Here is a 19878-nt window from a genome sequence, read left to right as displayed (position 1 = left end):
TCTTTCTTTTTTTTTTTTTTTTTTTTGAGGCAGAGTCTTAGCTCACTGAAACCTCCACTTCCCAGATTCAAGTGATTCTCCTGCTTCAGCCTCCTGAGTAGTTGGGATTATAGGCGCCTGCTGCCACACCCAACTAATTTTTTTTTTCTTTAGTAAAGACAAGGTTTTACCATGTTGGCCAGGCTGGTCTCAAACTCCTGACCTCAGGTGATCCACCCACCTTGGCCTCCCGAAGTACTGGTATTACAGGTATGAGCCACTCTGTGCCCAGCCCCTTCTTTTTTATTAATATTTCCTTTACCATCTTATGAGGTATAGTTTTCTTTTTACATAATTGTCAAAAGTGGAATATGTAATATATTCCCTTTCCCCAATTGTTGCATATATAGGCTGTTACTTTTTTTTCAACTATTATGTATAAAGTTGTGATGATCCTTGTCATAAATTTTGAATCGCACCTTCAGTTATTTCCTTAGGGCTAGAGTTTTAGGAATAAAGGGTAGAAAGATTTCTAAAATGTTTGCTACACTGGTTTACAGAAAGATGATGTGAGTTCTTCTTGGTACCTCATTTATTTGTTTATCTTCTGTCTCCGGACTAGAATATAAGTGCTATAAAACCAGGGAGTTTGTTTTTCCTCTGCTCTTTCCTCAGTGCATAGAATAGTTCCTGAGGCATTTTAAGGCGGTAATTATTTTCTTCTCATCTTTGTTTTATATACATATAAAATACATAAAATGTGTGTTTTACATAATTTAGATTGTATTATATGAGTAAGAGCCCTTTAAAATTTCTGCATACTTATAATAGGTGAAAATGGCATCTTGCTCTTTTAATGTACATTTAATGATTTATAATGATAACGTTATTAATCGTGAAATTAACATTTCATGTTAGTTGGCTACATGTATTTCTTCTACGATTTGTCTTTTCATGTTTTTAGGTTTGTCTATTTATTTCACTGTTTTTTAATTGCTTTAGCTTTGGTTCTTTGGGGGAATGTTACTACTTTACTTATATTAATTTATTAATATTAATGTTGCTATTTGCTTTTTAATTTCATTCCCCTTTGGTCTTTAAATTGAATTTGAGGTATATATTTTTAAAGCATATGGATCTAGTAAGTTGATGTGTAATCTTAAATAATATATCCTCCTCTTTGAAGAGAAAGGTAAATAGATGAAAGAAGATGATGTATTTGAGTTTGGTTTTCATGTATTGGAGTCATGGAGGAGTAAGGAAATTGCTCCTTGCTTTATGTTGAGCTTCTAGTTTATAGTACTCATGTGTAGTCATTTAAGTCATCCAATAATAGAAAAATTGTAATGCCCGTTTTTGAAAAGTCATAGCATTTAGAATTAAGGATAATAACATTATAATTTAAAAAGTGCCAGCATTTGGGAATTATTTAATTATAACTCCCCTTAGAGTGGAGTTAGATACCCAACCATGTGTTATTTTATAGAGACTTTTCACATGATCGAAGCTGTGTTGCCATGAGAAGGAAAAGAACAGTCATTATATCAAAATTGGGAATATAATAGCATGAATTTCAAATGAGGAAAGTAATGAAAGTGTGCATGGGCAAAAATGCCATTTTGGGGAGAAATCTTAATTGGTAAGAAGAGTACCTATTTTTGTTTCTCAGGGATGTTTCGGAAGGATGAAGAACTGACTTCCTCACAGAGGGATTTAGCTGTAAGGTACGTGCCTTTGCATCCTATTCTGCCATGCTTCCTGCACCCCTGCCTAGGACCCACGTTCCTTCTGTGACTGAGACTGATTAGTTCTTCTAGAGGTACTTACTTCTGAAAATCAAGCCTCACTCCCTCCATGCACCTCCCTCCTGCCAAAGCCTGCTGGGCGGGGCTGGGCATCCCTTCCGGCTCCTGTAGCACCCTGCCTCTGTGATTGTACATGTGCGCCTCCTATGGGCCACAAGGTTAGCTGCTAAAGTTTTCGTTCCTGTGAGACTCTTGAGTTCCTTGAAGACAGGAGGATAGTATTGTCTTCATGTCTGCCATGTAGTAATTACCGGTAATAATAGCAGCTACCATTTACAGGCCAATAACTTGATGGCAGGTACTGGGCTAAGATACAATACATTAATATATCATATCGATGCCGTATTTTGAAATCATAAAGAACTAGTCAGATAATTCTCATTATTATTTGAGGAGTTCATTCTGGGATAGGCTTCTACTTCATTTACTGAAGGCACTCTGATGACTAAGGAATGGCTTAATTTCACAGGGTCTATCTCAACTAATATAATTTGAGATGGAATACTCATTATACTTACAGAAAAGTTTCCCATGGATTACCTTGTTTCCAAAACTAGAACGAATAAGTGCATAGCTGCTAGAAGAATGAGATTGTTTGTGATATTATTTAGAACTAAACTAAGTATTCATCTTTCATCCCAGGTAGCATGTCTTGGGGGTCTTTTTGTATTTTCCCATCTTTAAAAATGTTGTATTCCGATAGCCCCTATAGTCAGTCTTTATGTATCAATAAATAGACACTTGAGTAGCTTTCCTGACGAGAGGTTAATTTGGTCTTGGTTCTTTGATCTTTAGGAGCCCTTGCGCCATCCCAGTAGCTACTCATTTACAGACACTCAGCTGCCATTTCCCCTATGCCTCTCACATCGAGAGCAAATCCCCAGACCTAGGTAACCGCACCTCTCACCTACCTGAACAGTGGAAGAAAGCTGAGTGGAAAAACACTGTCTTGCTCACTGGACTCATTTTAAATTTGTTACCCCAAATTTAAAATTAGGATCCTTAGTATTGCCAGTGGTTCTGCATTTCCTCGGTCCACTCACTTGCCCACACTCTTCTAAGATGATATATTCTCCTTCCTGCCAGACTGCTAACACGCCGTCCCCCATACTTGTGTTGGTAGCAAAATTTTATTTTTTGGAGAGAAAAAAAAGCAATCCTACTTTGATTCTGCAACCACCAAATCTACCATGCTGCCTGAATCTATAACACAGTGCTCTGCTTTCTTTCCTGGTGTCAGGTACTAGCTGTGCATAATCTAATCGAAGGCCAGCTTCTCACTGCTGCACAGAGTTCACTTCCTTCTCAAGGATTTTGCTGCATCAGTTACTCCTGCCTGTTCACTCACCGATTTCTCCCTCTCTGTTGGGCCATCCCCACACCTGAACAGAACAAGCTCATGACACCTCTCATTCCCTTCTGGCCATCACCCTGTTACTGCACACTCCTTTAGAGGAGCACTTCTTGAAGGCTTTGTGGACATTCAGTGTGTCCCCCCATTCTCTCCTCAGCCTCCTGCATTCAAATTTTTGTGCCCATTCTTGGTCTGAAATCGTTCTTTCAAGATTGCCCTTATCTTGGCCGATTTCATTGTCAGCTTGTTTGCATGATGCTGAACCTCAGCAGCACTGGCCAGTTGGCCACTCTTCTGAAATACCTTCTTCACTTCCTTCCAGGACGTTCCCTTCTTTCAGTTTTTCTCGTCCTTCACTGGCTCTTTGTCTCTGTCTCTTCTGCTGAATCCTCTGCCCCTGCTTCTGCCTTACCACTAGTCTGGGCTCAGCCCTGGACTTCTCCGTTTTCTCCAGGTGGTCACATCCGTTGGCTTTAAAGGCCATCTTCATGTTTGAAGTCTCCTAAATTTATATTCCCGCCCAATCCACTCCCCTCAGCCCCAGCCTCATTTATCCAACTGCCATTTTAAGGTCTTCCATGGATAGTGACAGGCAGCTCAAACAGAACATGTTCAAAACAGAACTTCTGATTTGTCTCCCTCTTCCTTCCTCCTCCCACATCTGTTCCTCCACCATTATCACCCAGTTAGTTAATAGCAGTACCATTATCACTGGTGGCCTGGGGGGACTTCCATTTTCTTACAGCAAATCCACTTCACCAGCAAGTCAAGTTAGCCCTTCCTTTAAAATTAATCTCTAATCTGACTGATTTTCACCGCTTCCACTGGTCACATCCCAGTACAAACCCTCATTTTCTACTTGGTCTGCTGTGGTAGCTTTCCTTCCTGGCTTCCCTATTTTCTCCCATGCCCTGCGCAGCCTACTTTTCAGCTAGCAGCCAGAGAAGCTTTTAATGTGCATTGGATTATATTATTCCTGTCCCCTGATGAAAATCCTCCAGTGGCTTCCACTGTAATTTAGAATAGAATTACAAACCCCCGACCACAGCATATAAGGCCCAGCAAGAGCCCAGAGCTCGACCCCGCTTCCTCACTCAGTCCATTCTTAACTGTGCAGACCACTCTGTCACAAATACCCTCCCTTCGTGCCATCACTTTCTATCCCTTTACTCTGCTTTGTTTTCTTCATAGTAGGTATTACTGTCTGATGTTATACAAGACATTTGTTTTATTTGTCCTTCCCCCTGCCCCTGTCATTGAGGACAGGAACTTTGTCTCATTTATTGTCCCCATCATCCAAACTGTGATCATTATTTGGAGTGATTTCGCCTCCAAGAGTCAGCTGACAATGTCTAGACATTTTTGGTTGTTACTGCTGAGGGAGGTGGTGCTACTGGCATCTGGTGGGTAGCACCTAGGGGGTGCTGCTAAACACGCTGCACCGCACACGAGGACCCCACAACAGAGAATTATGGGTCCAAAGTGCCAATAATTCTGCAGATGAGAAGCCCAAACTTGAGGCAACACATAGTTGATACCAAATATCAGTGGAATGAATGAATGAATCTTTTGTTTGATATTATACACTACAATTAGACTTAAGTTCTCATTTTATAAATAAATATAGTTATTTACTTCAGTACCTAAAATGACTTGTTGTTTGATATGACAGTTGAGCCAAAAATTACTTAAGTAAGTTTCATGGTTTAGAACTATCTCCTGTCCTTGCTAATGGTGATACATAGTTTGACTTGGTGTTAAAATAATTGGTATTGAGAATGGAGCTCTGCTGCTGGAGTACAAGGAGTTCTTTTATAACCTTGTGACTGCAGGGTACTTACCCTGGTCTTTGATACAGTGAGAAAGCATGCTGTTTCATCATTAAGTAGAAAGAACTAAAAGAGAAAATCTGCCAGAAACATTTTCTGTCATCAATTTCAAACCCTAAAAAGAAAATACTTAAGGTTCAAGACATTTTTAAAAGTGGAAAAATAATTCTGGAAAAGTTAGAAAAATAGTTTGGGCTGAGTGGTAACCCAGATAGTATCAGATGAACAGGAATCACTATTTTGTTCTATTTAATTTATCAAAGAAAAATAATATATGCTAAGCTAGGCAAGGTGGTGTGTGTCTGTCATCCCAGCTACTCAGGAGGCCAAGGCAGAAGGATTGCTTGAGCTCAGGACTTTTGAGTTCAGCCTGGGCAACATAACAAGACTTAGCTCTTTAAAAAACTGTTTATGAGGGTATTCTCTCAACCTCTCTTGTCCACAAGAGTGTTTGTATTTTTTAAGGAGGCAGCTTATCATATTCAGAGAGGAGAAGGGACTGTAACATGTTCAAGAAGCCTGCCTGCTGTCCCCAGGTGCAGTTGTGGTTTCTTTGTGATGGTTTATAATTGACAGTGGACGGTAGACTTTCTTAATGGAGCTGTTTAAAAAAAATACACTCCTTATTCATTTATATGATAATATAAATAGTCTAAATAATCTGTGTTAACTACCCATTTTCACCATGTTACCCATAGGTGCCATGTATCATTTGGACAGACCTCTAAGGAGCGGAATTAAAAATGTTTTGAGATGTCCTTGACTCCCTTTTCTCCTCCACCTCACAACCAATCCCTCTGTAGCCTTCAGGCTCCACTGCCAGGATGCATGCAGAGCATCTGCCCCCTCCTCCAGCCATTGTCACTTTCTGCCTGGAGACTGCAGGAGCCCCACACATGGGCTGGAGTGATGCATTGAGACATAGGTCTTTTAAACACCTACTGTGTTTTTTCATTTCAGTCAGAGTAAAATCTGAAGTTCCTGCCATGGCTTGTAAGGCAGGCCCTGTCTGATCCCACCTCAGCTGTCTTGCCTGCTCCCACCTCTTCCCCTGGGTCCACTTTGCTCCAGCCCCACGGCTGCCTTGCTGCCAGCTATGCCCAGCTCAGGGGTCTTCACGCATCATTCCCTCTGCCTGGAACCCCTGTCACCAACATCCACACAGCTCCTCTCACTTCTTCCTGGTCTCTGCTCAACTGTAACCTTACCAGAGAGGCCTTTTCTGACTTCTTAATAGAATAAAAGAGTTCCTTCTTTTTGTAGCACTTAGCACCTCTGAAAATATGTTTTATGTATTTTATTATTGTTTTCTGCACCCGGTATGCAAGCTCTGTGGATGCAGGATTGTCCTCTCTTTGTTTACTGCCGTATCCAGGCCCTGCAGCAGGTGGGGCACACAGTGCGCAGCACGTGTTTGTTAGAAGAGCAAATGATTGCCTAGGAGGAGACAGCAGTGTGGATAGTGCATCTGTCTTTGATTTGTCTCATCATGAGAAATCTAAGTCGAAACCTTCATATTTGCTCATAAGGATCTGTGTAGAAACTCTTATTCAGACATACTTTTGAGCATGACTACGTCCTGATCCTTAAAATTCCTATTGTATGGGTACAAATGAAAATGAAAGCTTGTCTTATTTTGGAAATGGAGAGCAGTGAGGTGGATTGTTATTATATCAAATGTTCTGAAGCTTATGCTGCATCTCACTGGTTGCATGTCTTTTCATTGCAGGCGCATGCCAAGCCTACTGGAGTATTTGAGTTACAACTGTAACTTCATGGGGATCCTGGCAGGCCCACTTTGCTCTTACAAAGACTACATTACTTTCATTGAAGGCAGATCTTACCATATGACACAATCTGGTGAAAATGGAAAAGAAGAGACACAGTATGAAAGAACAGAGCCATCTCCAAATGTAAGGTCATGAGATTTATCTGGAGCCTTTATTTATTTATTTATTTTTTGAGACACAGTCTCGCTCTGTCGCCCAGGCTGAAGTGCAGTGGCCGGATCTCAGCTCACTGCAAGCTCCGCCTCCCGAGTTCATGCCATTCTCCTGCCTCAGCCTCCCGAGTAGCTGGGTCTACAGGCGCCCGCCACCTCGCCCGGCTAGTTTTTTGTATTTTTTAGTAGAGACGGGGTTTCACCGGGTTAGCCAGGATGGTCTCAATCTCCTGACCTCGTGATCCGCCCGTCTCGGCCTCCCAAAGTGCTGGGATTACAGGCTTGAGCCACCGCGCCCGGCCTATCTGGAGCCTTTATAGCATGAATTGGTTAGTCTTATTTAAAAATACAAATACTTTCACATTGGGAACTTATCCATCTGTTTCTTTAAAAATACTTTTCAAGATAAATGACTCTTCACACCGTACCTAGTAGAAGTACAGTCATGATTAAGAACACAAATAAGGTCACTTCAGAAACTATGTGCTGAATTCCTCAATGAGAATAATGCTTTATAGTTACAGGGGATTTTACAAGAAAGCTCTTATCATGGAATTAGCCAGCCTAATAATTTTCCAGGCCCCCTTTCCCCTTCCCCCTTTCCCCTTTCCCCTTCACCCCTTCCTCCTTCCCCCTTCCCGCTTCCTGCTTCCCGCTTCCCTTCCTTTTCTTTCTTTCTTATTTCTTTCTTACCTATGCCTTGTGTTCCAGCAGATTGTAAACACTCTGTATCCTCCATTTCTTTTTTGCTTTTCCTCTCCTCTTCTTAATTATTGCCAGTTGAAACCTTTCTTCTCTTTAAAAGCCTACTTCAGATATCACCTTTTTCCACAAAACAGCTCCTGATTCCCACAATGAAGAGATTAGTAATATTATAAAGATATTAATAGTAGCTAACGCTTTGACAGTGCTCACCATGTGCCAGGCACTGTGGTGTGGACCTCACACGTAGTTACTCTTTCAGCCCTCACAGCATTCATACAAGGTAGGTGCTGTTTTTCTCACCATCTAACAGATGAGGAAACTGAGACTCAGGCTAAGTGATTTGACGAAGATTTCCCAGGTTGGCAGTAGAACTGGAATTCACACCAGTGCAGTCTGGTTTCAAGTCTATGCTAAGTTGCCTTACAACCAAACATAATTTTTACTTTCTTTAAGCCATTGGGGCATTTGAAATTGCTGGGATGCTGCTTCATAAAGAAAGGCAGTGAGGCTCTGTATAGGCTAAGTTTCTGTTAGATTTCATCTGGTAAAATGTATAGTTTCCATGAAAAAGAATAGGCCAATCAGGAAGTCTGTGAGATGAAGGAAAGGGGCTAGTGTGTTTTCTCTGAACGTAGGGCTTAGAGCAAGGGGTCACCTTCTTTCTCCTGCAAATCTACCACCCTCTACCGTGTGGGCAACAAAGAGTGAATGTAGAAATGTACATGCACTCGCAAAAGATAGTATATTATCTCTTTCCTACCATGTGGCTCATTGTATTTTATACCAGAAAGGTGTTTTTGTCTTCATATTTTCTATTACTGGTTAAGTGTTGAGAAATGTCATATCAAACTGAGTGGGATTCCAGACTTGAAATTGATGTCTGTTCATTGACTGTTTTGTATCTCCAGGATGACCACTCAATCTTTTAGCGGTCTCCCTGCTGTAAGAGAAGGTAAAGACAATTGCAGACAGCTTCTTAGAAGTTTATTTGGGAATGCTAGAAGGAGAAGAAAAACCTAGGAATCAAGATGCTGGACTGTCCGTGGCCAGTTTGGCTCATCATTTCGGCACATCACTTAATGTGTATGAGTCCTTTTGTGCAAAAGGAGAATCTTAATGTATTCCCCATTTTAGAGACTGTATGAAGATCAAATGATTTTGTAAAATACTTGAAAATATCCAATGTTATAACCATGTGATAGTAGTAAATCAAACTTGACAAAGAATAATACAAATGTATATATTCTGTCACTTCACCGAGTTTTTATGGGTTTTACTCTCTTAAAATGTCACTTTCCTCTTTTGGGTTATAGACATCCTAAATCAGAGGTTGTTGATAATGGCAAATATTCTTAATGTTTTTTCCCACCATTTTAATAATATATTTTATTTAAATTTCACATGCATATACTTTAGAAAGTCAAATAGTGGTAGTTAGTTGTAAGTCCCTCAAGGGGCATTTGGAAGCTCCTTTTGCATCAGTGGAGTGCGTAGATGCTCAGGATCCTAAGGAGGATGCTCATGGAGCCCACTGGCTCTTCTGTCGGGGACCTCTCCACTGTCCTCTCCTCTATCTGCATCAGTTAGGATATGGGTTTGGCTGCTGAAACAAGGACCAAAATAACAGGAATTAAACAAGGTGGAAATTTGTTTTCATGTTACATGTGGGACAGCTCACCTGTAAGCAGTGCATTGATAATATGGGGGCCCCAAGGTGTTAGAGATCGAAGCTCCATCTTCCCTGTGCATACTACTTTTGCTCGCATCCTGTCGGCCAGAACCTAATCATACGCCACACTCAGGTGTACCAAAGGCTATGATGTGTCATCTTTAGCTAGACTTCTAAGCACTCAAGAGAAACTTCCTTTTCTGTGCAGGAAGGGGAGGAGGGCTCCTGGGTAACACTTGGCAGTCTCTGTCATGATGTCTGTAGCCATTTCTCTGGGGCTCTTTGGTTTTTTTGAGTGAAGGATTCTCCAGTCTTCTGCCTGGGGCATACAAACTTGACTGCTGGGACTCTGGGTCTAGGCAGGGAAAGGGGGCTGAGGATGTCACCTCTCAGGATACAGGCTGTCCTGGTATTCTCTACATTTTCATTGCAGCACCATATCCCTGCCCTGCTTCAGAACCGTATAGTCTTGTGGCCACAGTACTTCTTATTACATTACTAAAATGATATGCCTCATTTTAAAATTAAAGTATGGGGCCATTTATTTCATCTTGCTTCATTTATAATTACAATTTTTTTCTCTTCCATTTTAAAATCTCATAATTCAAATGTATAGGTAAGATATTTGGGAGGCATTGAAGAAAGAGTAGCCTTATTTTATTAAAGAAAGGGATAAAAGACAATGGAAAATGAGAATAACTACTGCTGCAAGGAGTCTTTGAACACTGAGTTCCACCTTGCAGGAGCAACCAATAATAAAATACTGTTCTCAGAAGTGCAGTGCATCCGGCATATGCTTTGGCTCTTGCCTTGGAGCTTTTCTTTTGGCACTATTATATAAAGTGTTAAAATGTGGAGCTTGATTGATAAATTACTTCAGTTAATTTGAGTACTGTTTGGTTACTATATAGAGCATTTCTAAATCCAGGTATTTTGTTGCATACTTCATCTGAATCCAGCCTTCTCTTTGCTTGTTTCTTTTTCTTCATAGCCTATATAATCTCTTTCATACCAAATGAAGTTGAAATATTCTGGCCTTCTACAAATACAAAAACAGCACGAGTTGTAAAAATACAAAACACCATGAGTTGGTAATGTGACCTTACCGCAGCATTGCTGAGAAAAGCGTCTTCTTTTCACCAATTTTATGCAAATTCTTATTCTTCTCAGGTGTATAGCTCTTTTGGTTTTTATTATTCTTGAACAAAGTTGTGTTAACTTTCAGATTTACAGAGATGCATAGATTGTTTATTGTAAAAATAACATCCATGAGATGCCTAGAATTTGGAAAATATAGAAAAGATGCAATGGAAAAAAATATATATCCGTATAAAATTTACTGCCAGAAGTAATTAATGTTAATTTTTTTGTATTCACTTCCATTCACACCAATACACTTATGCTTGCTTTTAGATTTTTTTTATTTCCTGAAAGTTCTGAATACAAAATGGAGGTTTTAGTATGAGTTGAGCAATAACCCCTAGGTAGTACTTACAGATACAGTTGGAAAAGTTCATACCATGAGACTATGGAAGACTTTAAATGCCAAGTGCAATGCAGCTCTTGAATTTTGACCAGGAGAATTGTAGGACTGATGATCGTTCAGGAAGGTTGATCTGTCAGTAATACATAGAGTGAATTAAAAGGAGCATGGATAAAGTTGATGAAGTCTCGCCTTGTACTTTTCAGACTGCAGTGATTCAGAAGCTCTTAATTTGTGGGCTGTCCTTGTTATTTCACTTGACCATCTGTACAACATTACCTGTGGAGTACAACATCGATGAGCATTTTCAAGCTACAGCTTCGTGGCCAACAAAGATTATCTATCTATATATCTCTCTTTTGGCTGCCAGACCCAAATACTATTTTGCATGGACGCTAGGTAAGTAACATGTAAATAGACTTCCCTGTGTCTGTGTTGAAGCGTTTCTTACCTTGTTGGTAGATTGCTGTCAGTGCGCCCTCTTGAGGATACATAAAGACCAATTGGAAAAATTAAGTCATCTGTGTAGAAAAAACAGCCCTCACAACTCGTATGTAAGGATATTCTAAAAACTGAATCAATTTTATTATAATACAAAATAAAAGTAAATGGATCAATGAAAAGACAACAGATATTTGTTAAATGCCTATTGTATTCTAGATTCAGTGCTAGCCAGGATACATACAAGTATGTATAAGACACAGTCCTCATCCTCCAGATGGTTATAATTTAGTATGATTGTATTCAGCTTACCATTTTGATACCTGTTAAATAGACCATTTAGTATAATACGATCAGTAGTTTATCAGCATAGTGAATAAAATGATACTGGCACACTGATAGGGGGTCATCAGTTATGCTTGGCAGGTAGAGCAAATTTTAGAGAAAAGATAATATGCAATCATGCCTTTAATTGAATGTGGGCCAGTTATGGTAGCTCACGTCTATAATCCCAGCACTTTGGGAGTTGAAGGTGGGAGGATCACTTGAGGCCAGGAGTTCAAGACCAGCCTGGGCAACATAGTGAGATCCCTCTCTCTACAAAAAGATTTTTAAAAATCAACTAGGCCTGGTGGCGTGTGCCTGTATTCCCAGCTACTTGAGAGGCTGGGGTGGGAGGACCGCTTGAGCCTAGGAGTTTGAGGATGTAATCAGCCATGATTGCACCCCTGCACTCCAGCCTGAGCAACATAGTGAGGTTTTAGTATGAGTTGAGCAATAACCCCTAGGTAGTCTCAAAAACAAAAACAAAAAGATTAAATGTGATTTCACAAAGTGGAAAATGGCTAGTTTTTCACTCATGAGCAAAGAGAGATGAAGGTACCTCGCTTTGCATGGCAGATGTTAGCAGGGGCATATAGGAAGGAAGGACCTGGTCAGGTGAAATGGGCTTTCACAGGACCTTGCCTGCTCTGCTGAATGAGCCACAAGAGGCTTCAGGTAGGCTGACAGCCTGATCCTGTGGCAGAAGAAGATTATTCTGGCCATGTTTTGACGGTGGGACTGAAGTAGAGAGAATGCTTCATTGGATAAATTGAAACCTCTTTTATATATGTGTTGCCTTTTTTATCTCACCCACAAGATTATATAAACTCCTTTATTCTTAAGATTGTGTTCTGCTTGCCTTGTTTATATTTGTTACTCAACAAATATTTGAATGAATGCATGAAGAAACACCAGCCAATAATTAGGCCTCTGAGGATTAGCATTTTACTGTCGGTTTTATTTTGATTACAATGAAATACAGTTTGAGGCTGGAATCATTATTTTCAGTCTTTCATCATATAGCTGTGCACAGTAGCATCATTAAAAGTTGCTTTAACCTGGTGAGTTAATGGCCAATTAAAATATAATGTTACTTTATGGATTTTAATCTAAGATTTAAGGATTGAACATTTTTATTGTAGCCAAATTTAGACATCAATAATACCAAATTAAATTCCTGTACTACTTAAATTCTGTCTTTAAATTGAGACTGAGAACTTTCCCAAACAAACCTGGTACTTTTAGGGGTTTATAAGAATTGTGACCTATTGGTTGAATCACTAGATTTATAGAATATAAGAGTTCTGCATGTTTTTGGATTTGGCTGGACATCTAATTGTTGAAAATCTTGTCAATAGAACAAGGGCATTGAATTTATAAGGCTTTTGAGAAAAATCACAAGATCTCTGTAAATACATAAAAATATACAAGATTTATCATTAGGCCGGGCACAGTGGCTCACACCTGTAATCCCAGCATGTTGGGAGGCTGAGGCAGGAGTTTGAGACCAGCCTGAGCAACATGGTGAGACCCCATCTCTTCAAAAAAATTTTTTTTAATTAGTCAGGTGTGGTGTTACATGCCTGTGGTCCCAGCTCCTCAGAAGTCTGAGGTGGAAGTATTGCTTTAGCCAGGGAAGTTGAGGCTGCAGTGAGCTGTGATCGCACCATTACACTCCAGCCTGGGTAAGAGTGAGACCCTGCCTCAGGGAAAAAAAAAAAATTATCATTAATTTTTTATTTGTAATTATGACAATTAAAATGATTATTTGGGTACTTCTGATCTTCCAACCCCAATATTTGGTTTGAAAAATGAATCTTGTGCATTTTTACATATTTACAAACCAAAGCAAAGGTGAGTTAATTCCTTTTCCCTGATTCTTTCTTAAAGAAATAATCATATTAGAATATATATGAATGACAATTTGAAATTGAACTATATTTAAAGAATTTAAAGAATTTTTAGCTATAAGGCAGTAAAGTTATTCCATTCAATAAATACTTATACTATGTCTGTACTGTCTTAACACAAGTAATGGTTGAGTCCCTGGTAATGGTTCAGCCGTGAGGTTCAGGTTTCGACTCTGTCAGTGGAGTCGCCAGCTGAGGCTCAGCATGCGTGTGCCCACGTTCATCTCCACCCTCACTACCTTTTTAAAATTGTTCATTTGGTGTAAAATTGGAGTTTAATGATCTCTGGAGGTCCAAAAATCTGTTTTTTGGGAAATCCAAGAGTTCCAAAATTCTTTAATTTTTTGTATTTTGTTAATAATTTATAAAATAGTATGAATGTATTCTGGATCATATGGACAGTTACTTTCCAATTTTTGTATCCACATGTACATTTTTCAAATTATAATTTCATGGATACTAGTGGCTAGGCAGACTATATTTAATTCCTTAATTCAGGGTTCTCAAAATGGGAATCAGGCTTCTCATCTCCACAGCCATGTGGCCCTGCCCTTTTCTCCTTAACACCTCAAAAAAACCATGTATTGGGATCTGAGCAGTTTTTTTCCCCTTTAATTCAAGTTTGAAAAACATTTAGCCCATGTAGGGACAGATTAAAGTTTAAATTGATGTTAATGGTCAGTTATTTGGAATATCTCTATATAATGACAACTTGGAAGCTCTCTCAGGGGTTACATTACCTGAGGTAAAGATTAGGCAGGGTCTGTGGTGGGAGACTGGGGGGCAGGGAAACATGGAAGGTGGACTCCTGCAGTTTGATATCCCCAGTTCTCTTCTCATTTTGTTGACCATACCCTGGGCCAATCTTGTTGTCAAGTGTGAAGTTGGTTAGGAGTTTCATTGCTCTTAGATCACAGTAGGGCTAAAAAAGATAGAGAGGATGAATACATGAACAAATCAGAAGTGGAGGCACCCATGAGGAAGGGAAGGAGTTCCCCAGCAGCCATGTATATGGGTATGCTGCCCATGTGGGTAACAGATTTTTATTTTTAATTCTGGGGCTTACCTTTAAGGCTCGTATTTATGTGAACTGAACAAAGGTGGCTGACCTCATTAAACCTGACAAAGGAGTAAATCTTGTTTATTCTTTTCCCCAAAGTGTAATTTTTAAAGGATCTTGTTTGATGTACTAAAATGCACTAATAAACAATAAAACACTTTAAGGATACATGTCTGTATAGGCATATTATTTTGCTGGACTTTGATGGATTTCTGTTTGTTTATTCTTTGGTCATGATACAAATAGCATAAACAGTTTTCCAGTTGATTGGAAAAGGGCTCATTTGAGGCAGAAATTTTCTTTGCGGCTTAATCAAGCATGTACATAAAGCAAAAATGACTAATCAAGCATTGTGGTGAAAAGGATTAGAAAACAAATTCTGGGTTGGGTGCGGTAGCTCATGCCTGAAATGCCAGCACTTTGGGAGGCCAAAGTGGGAAGATCACTTGAGGCCAGGAGTTCGAGACCAGCCTTGGCAACATAGTGAGACCCCCATCTCTACAGAAAAAAAAAAAATTAGATATGATGATATGCACCTGCAGTCTCAGGCTGAAGCAGGAGGATTGAGGCAGGAGGATTGAGGCAAGAGGCTGAGGGAGGATCATTGAGGCATGAGGATTGAGGCAGGAGGATTGAGGCAGGAGGCTGAGGCAGGAGGATTGAGGCAGGAGGCTGAGGGAGGATGCATTGAGGCATGGGAGGATTGAGGCAGGAGGATTGAGGCAGGAGGCTGAGGCAGGAGGATTGAGGCAGGAGGCTGAGGCAGGAGGATTGCTTGAGCCCAAGAGTTCAAGGCTGCAGTGAGCTATAATCCTGCCACTCCAGCCTGGGGAGAGACAGAGGGAGACCCTGTCTCTATTTTTTGAAAATTCTAGAGACATATACACAGAGTAGGTTCTGGTGAACCAAGAAAGAAAGAAAATGGAAGGAAAATATTATGCCTCACTTATATATTATTGTTTATACTAAACTTCCAATATATGATTAAAAAGAACATAGTGCTCCCAGAGCAAAAACATTCCCTTAGCAACTTCTTGGCAGCTGGTTGAGCATACTCTGCTGTGTTCCACTGGCACGGCTAATGTTGGGGAGCGTTTCCTGTTCGAGTCTTCACCTTTACCTGCTGGTCCGCAGCAGCTTTTAAACTCCATCTGCCCCCAACTCATGCATAATGTGTCACGTATTACTGACTAACCAAATTGTCCTGGATGTGTTATTTTCATTGTATGTGATGTTGTTTCTGACCTAAAAATTAGAATAAATCTACTTTTACTGTCTAAGAATAAAATATAATAACACATACCTTCTGGGAGAATATGGTAGATTGTTGTGGAGATTCTTAATAGTTTTTTTTGAATTTTGTTTTCTATAGCTGATGCCATTAATAATGCTGCAGGCTTTGGTTTCAGAGGGTATGACAAAAATGGAGCAGCTCGCTGGGACTTAATTTCCAATTTGAGAATTCAACAAATAGAGGTGAGTCAATCATTAAGAAGTTAGTTAGTATATACTTTAAGTACCAAGTTTGCTTTCATAAGTTATGGTGTGATGTCCTAGGAGTGGTATTGAAGGTTTTTTAATATTAACATTCATTCTTTCATTTAACCAATATATATTGGTCGCCAACTGTGTGCCCTGGGCACTGAAGACAATGAATAAGATAGGTACAATTCAGGCCCTCATGGAGCTTTAGTTTCCTAGAGGTTACAGAATAAGGTAAAATAGGTGGTGATCAGAGAGGGGTAAGGCATGTGGGTATCCATGAAATAGGAATCCAGGTTAGTTTAGGTGTTTGGGGGAAAAAGGTCCTAAAGAAAATGATGCTTAAGCTGAGTCCCAAAAGACAGGCAGACACTCCAAGCAGAGGGAGCAGCCTGCGGGCTGAGAGAAGCTGTGTGGCTCATGTTGCTTCATAGTTGAGGGAGCCATGAAGGATGAGGTTGGGGAAGTGGAGGCCAGGCAGCCACACTCTTACAGGCCGTATGAAGAGTTTTGATCTTTCTTATAAGAGCAATGGGGCACTGTGGATGGATTATATGTGTAGCCAAGTGAGGTGATCATATAGGTGTTTTAGAAGGATCTGGCATGTAGAATGTATTTCCCTCAAGAGGCAGAGAGCTCTGTTAGGAGGATGTTTTGTTAATCCAAGATGATGGTGCCCTAAAGCACATACTGCCAGTAGGGCTAGAAACATATAAACATATTAGAGAGCTGTGTAAGAGACTCAACAGAACTTGGTGATAAATTGGGATCAGCAAGAGAGAATGAGTTATGAATCAGGCCCAGAAATCTGATTTAAACAACTAGGTTTATGGTGATACCTTCCACTTAGATAAGGAACAGAGAATAGATGTGAGTTTGAAGGGAGAGGTAATATCTTCAAATCACAGACTTAGTGAGTTGTCTACCAGGCAGATCATGGTCAGATACTCAGCAGAGGCACCCGAGCTTGAGAGTAAAATCTGGGAACTGTCAGCACCTGGCAGTTCAGGCCCTGGAATGAGAACGAGAAGAGGTGAGAGTCTCTAAAAGAGCACCAGTACTGAGAGGCTGGGCAAAGGAATTCAGGAGTAGCCAGAAAGAAAAAAGGAGAAAACTAACTGGGCACTGTGGCTCACACCTGTAATCCCAGCACTTTGGGAGGCCGAGGCAGGCAGATCGCTTGAGCTGAGGAGTTTTAGACCAGCTTGGGCAACATGGCAAAACCCCATCTCTAGAAAAAATACAAAAACTAGCTGGCATGGTGATGAGCACCTGTAGTCCCAACTGCTCAGCAGGCTGCAGTGAGCCGTGATTGTGCCACTTGCCCTGTAGCCTGGGTGACACAGTAAAACCCTGTCTCAAAAAAAAAAACAACAACATTGTTTTGCCAGCCTATGAAAAGGATCATTCCAGCATTCCAAATCCAACACCAAAACTTGAGGTGAAGAGGTCAAGCTGGATCCTCTGATGAGCCCTAATGTTGCTAAAAGTGGGCAGTCAGGCAGTAAGTGCCCAAGATGGGATGATGTAAGAAATGCAGGCCATCACTGAAGTGTGCTGAGATACCCAAATCCGAATTGGATTTCTAGATCCTTCTAAATTTAGGGGGGGATGTGGAGTATAGAGAGTAGGTTAAACACCAGGTCGGATCAAAAGGGGAAGTGCTATGGGACATATGACCCAAGCTATTACAGATTAAAAGGCTTTGGCCAAATGCACTGGATGAACCTTTTTTGGAATCCTGATTGACCAAACCAACTGGAAAGGACTTTTGTAAACATCAGGAATATTTTAATACAAAGGGGGATTAGATGATGTTGAGGAATTATTATTAATTTTGTCGGATCATGGTCTTTTAAAAAGTCTTTATTTATTGGACACACATTCTGAACTAATTGCAGGTGGAATAAGAAGTCTGGTATTTGCTTTGAAATATTCTTAACAACAGTGTTGGCAATAAAAATGGAGAAGGAGAGGGAAAAATTGATCATTGTTGAAGTTGAGTGGTGGATATAGCGGTGTTTCTGACCTTTAATTATTAACACCTTAAGGGGAGTTTTGAGACACTCTTTTCCTAATAATTTCCCCCCTGAAATTTTAATACCACAGATACACTGTATATCTGTATACCTATTGATATACTACTGTATGTATATATGTTCTTCTTACATTAAAAAAAGATATTTTTGCCCCTTAAGAACCAATTTTCGTCTCCTGGGGGCGATATCACCCCTGCTGAGAGTGCATAGTGTAAGAAAAAGTAAAGAAAGGAGTTAATTTTTCTGAAGGAAAAAATGGTCATCAGTGCTAAGTGCCACTGAGATACCAACTAAGAGAAGGATACAAATGCCTTATTTATTTATTTATCTATTTTCTGAGACAAAGTCTCACTCTGTTGCCCAGGCTGGAGTGCAGTGGCGTGATTTCGGTTCACTGCAACCTCTGCCTCCCGGGTTCAAGCGATTCTCCTGCTTCAGCCTCCTGAGTAACTGGGATTCAAGGCGCCTGCCACCACACCTGGCCAGTGTTTGTATTTGTAGTAGAGAGGGTGTTTCACCATGTTGGCCAGGCTAGTCTCAAACTCCTGACTTCAGGCAATCCACCCATCTCGGCCTCCCAAAGGGCTGGGATTACCGGCATGAGCCACCGTGCCCATCCTTGTTTATAGTTTTATGAACAACAGTTTCAGGAGAGGGATTGTCATAAAGGCCAGATTATACAACTCCTAGGAGTTCATTCCCCATAAAGGGAAGAGGGTAGAAATAGGGCAGTAGCTGAGGGGAACAGGGAATTAAGGAGAGCTGTTTGTTTAATTTTGTTTTAAAATGGAGAGATTAAAACATGTTTACTGAGTAGGAGACTATTTGGAGGGGAGAGTGTGAAGCTTCTCCTACAGTTGAAGGAGAGAGACCTAGTGATCATTGAAGTCCCTGAGAAGATGGAAGTGGAGAGATTGGCCCTGAAGGAGAAGGACCACTTCTCCTGTTATAAAGACAGGAAGGACGGCAGGATAAGTATGTGTGCAGCTGAGTGTGTAGTTTGATGGTGAGAATTGGAGTCTGATGATTTTATATCGTCTCTGTAAAGTAGGAGGCCAACTTACCTGTTGTGAGGGAGAAAGGAGGTGATAGGACCAGAGATATAGATGGGGTATTAGGTTGAATCATGTGAAATTGCTGACACTTACCTCTTCTTGACTTTATTTTAAAAAAAAGAGAAAAGAAAATTTCAAATGGTTCAGTCCAGTAGCTGTTTTCAGGAACAGGAGAATGAACTGTCTAGGAAAACAGGATTGTGGGTTGAGGGCTCAGTCGTGGTGGAGAACCATGAACCATGAACTTCAGACAAAGGTCTGAACTGTGGTGATACTCTGCACTCAGCGCGCAAATGTTACCAGTGGGAGAGTGGACAGTGTGGTTGATCTGGAATTAGGATTTTGATAGGGAGGTGAATGGAAAGGAAAAAGAAATAAAAGCATTGAAGATTCTGACATAAGAATAGTAAATAATGGAACACAAAATCTAAAATGGTCAGAAGTGAAGACCAGAGGAAGAGAGAGTTACATAGGATAAAAGTAGGGTGGGAGACGAAAGGCCCCCTCTGAGATCAAAGAATAGCTTTAGTGGGAGTAACTTGAGAGAGGAAGCTGGGAAGGTGGGACGCCCTGCGAGATCTGGGTGTACAGATCCACTCTTTCAGGGGCAGCACAGCCAGGCAGCACCAGAATTGAGAGTAGCCAGGGCATCGAGAGACGATGGCAGGGCAGGATGTTGCGGCGGACATCTGCTTCACCCAGAACCATGGCGGAGCTTGGTGGGAAGGAGGTAATGAGGTAGGCGCCCCAGTCTTCAGTGTGAGAGGGAGGCCATCGACAGGCATTTGTACACACGCTCAG

The 19878-nt window shown here is 40.7% G+C and overlaps 1 protein-coding gene across 8 annotated transcripts in view; it reads left to right on the top strand.

Moving 5' to 3' along the window:
- MBOAT2 (membrane bound O-acyltransferase domain containing 2) overlaps positions 1-19878 on the top strand; it is a 147355-nt gene that overhangs the window by 115679 nt on the left and 11798 nt on the right. For all 8 annotated transcript variants that reach the window (XR_004178177.1, XR_004178176.1, XM_031654922.1 and 5 more), the window contains 4 exons: positions 1649-1703; positions 6697-6880; positions 10973-11165; positions 15874-15977. Coding sequence is in view for 6 of the 8 variants with exons in the window: in XM_031654922.1 (XP_031510782.1) it covers positions 1649-1703; positions 6697-6880; positions 10973-11165; positions 15874-15977 (536 nt within the window). In the remaining 2 variants the exon portion in view is untranslated. The remainder of the gene's footprint in view (positions 1-1648; positions 1704-6696; positions 6881-10972; positions 11166-15873; positions 15978-19878) is intronic.

This window comes from Papio anubis, chromosome 14 (genome assembly GCF_008728515.1).
Source record: "Papio anubis isolate 15944 chromosome 14, Panubis1.0, whole genome shotgun sequence".
Lineage (NCBI taxonomy): Eukaryota > Metazoa > Chordata > Mammalia > Primates > Cercopithecidae > Papio > Papio anubis.
The sequence above is the reverse complement of the archived record's forward strand: the minus strand, read 5'-3'. Positions and strand labels throughout refer to the sequence as shown.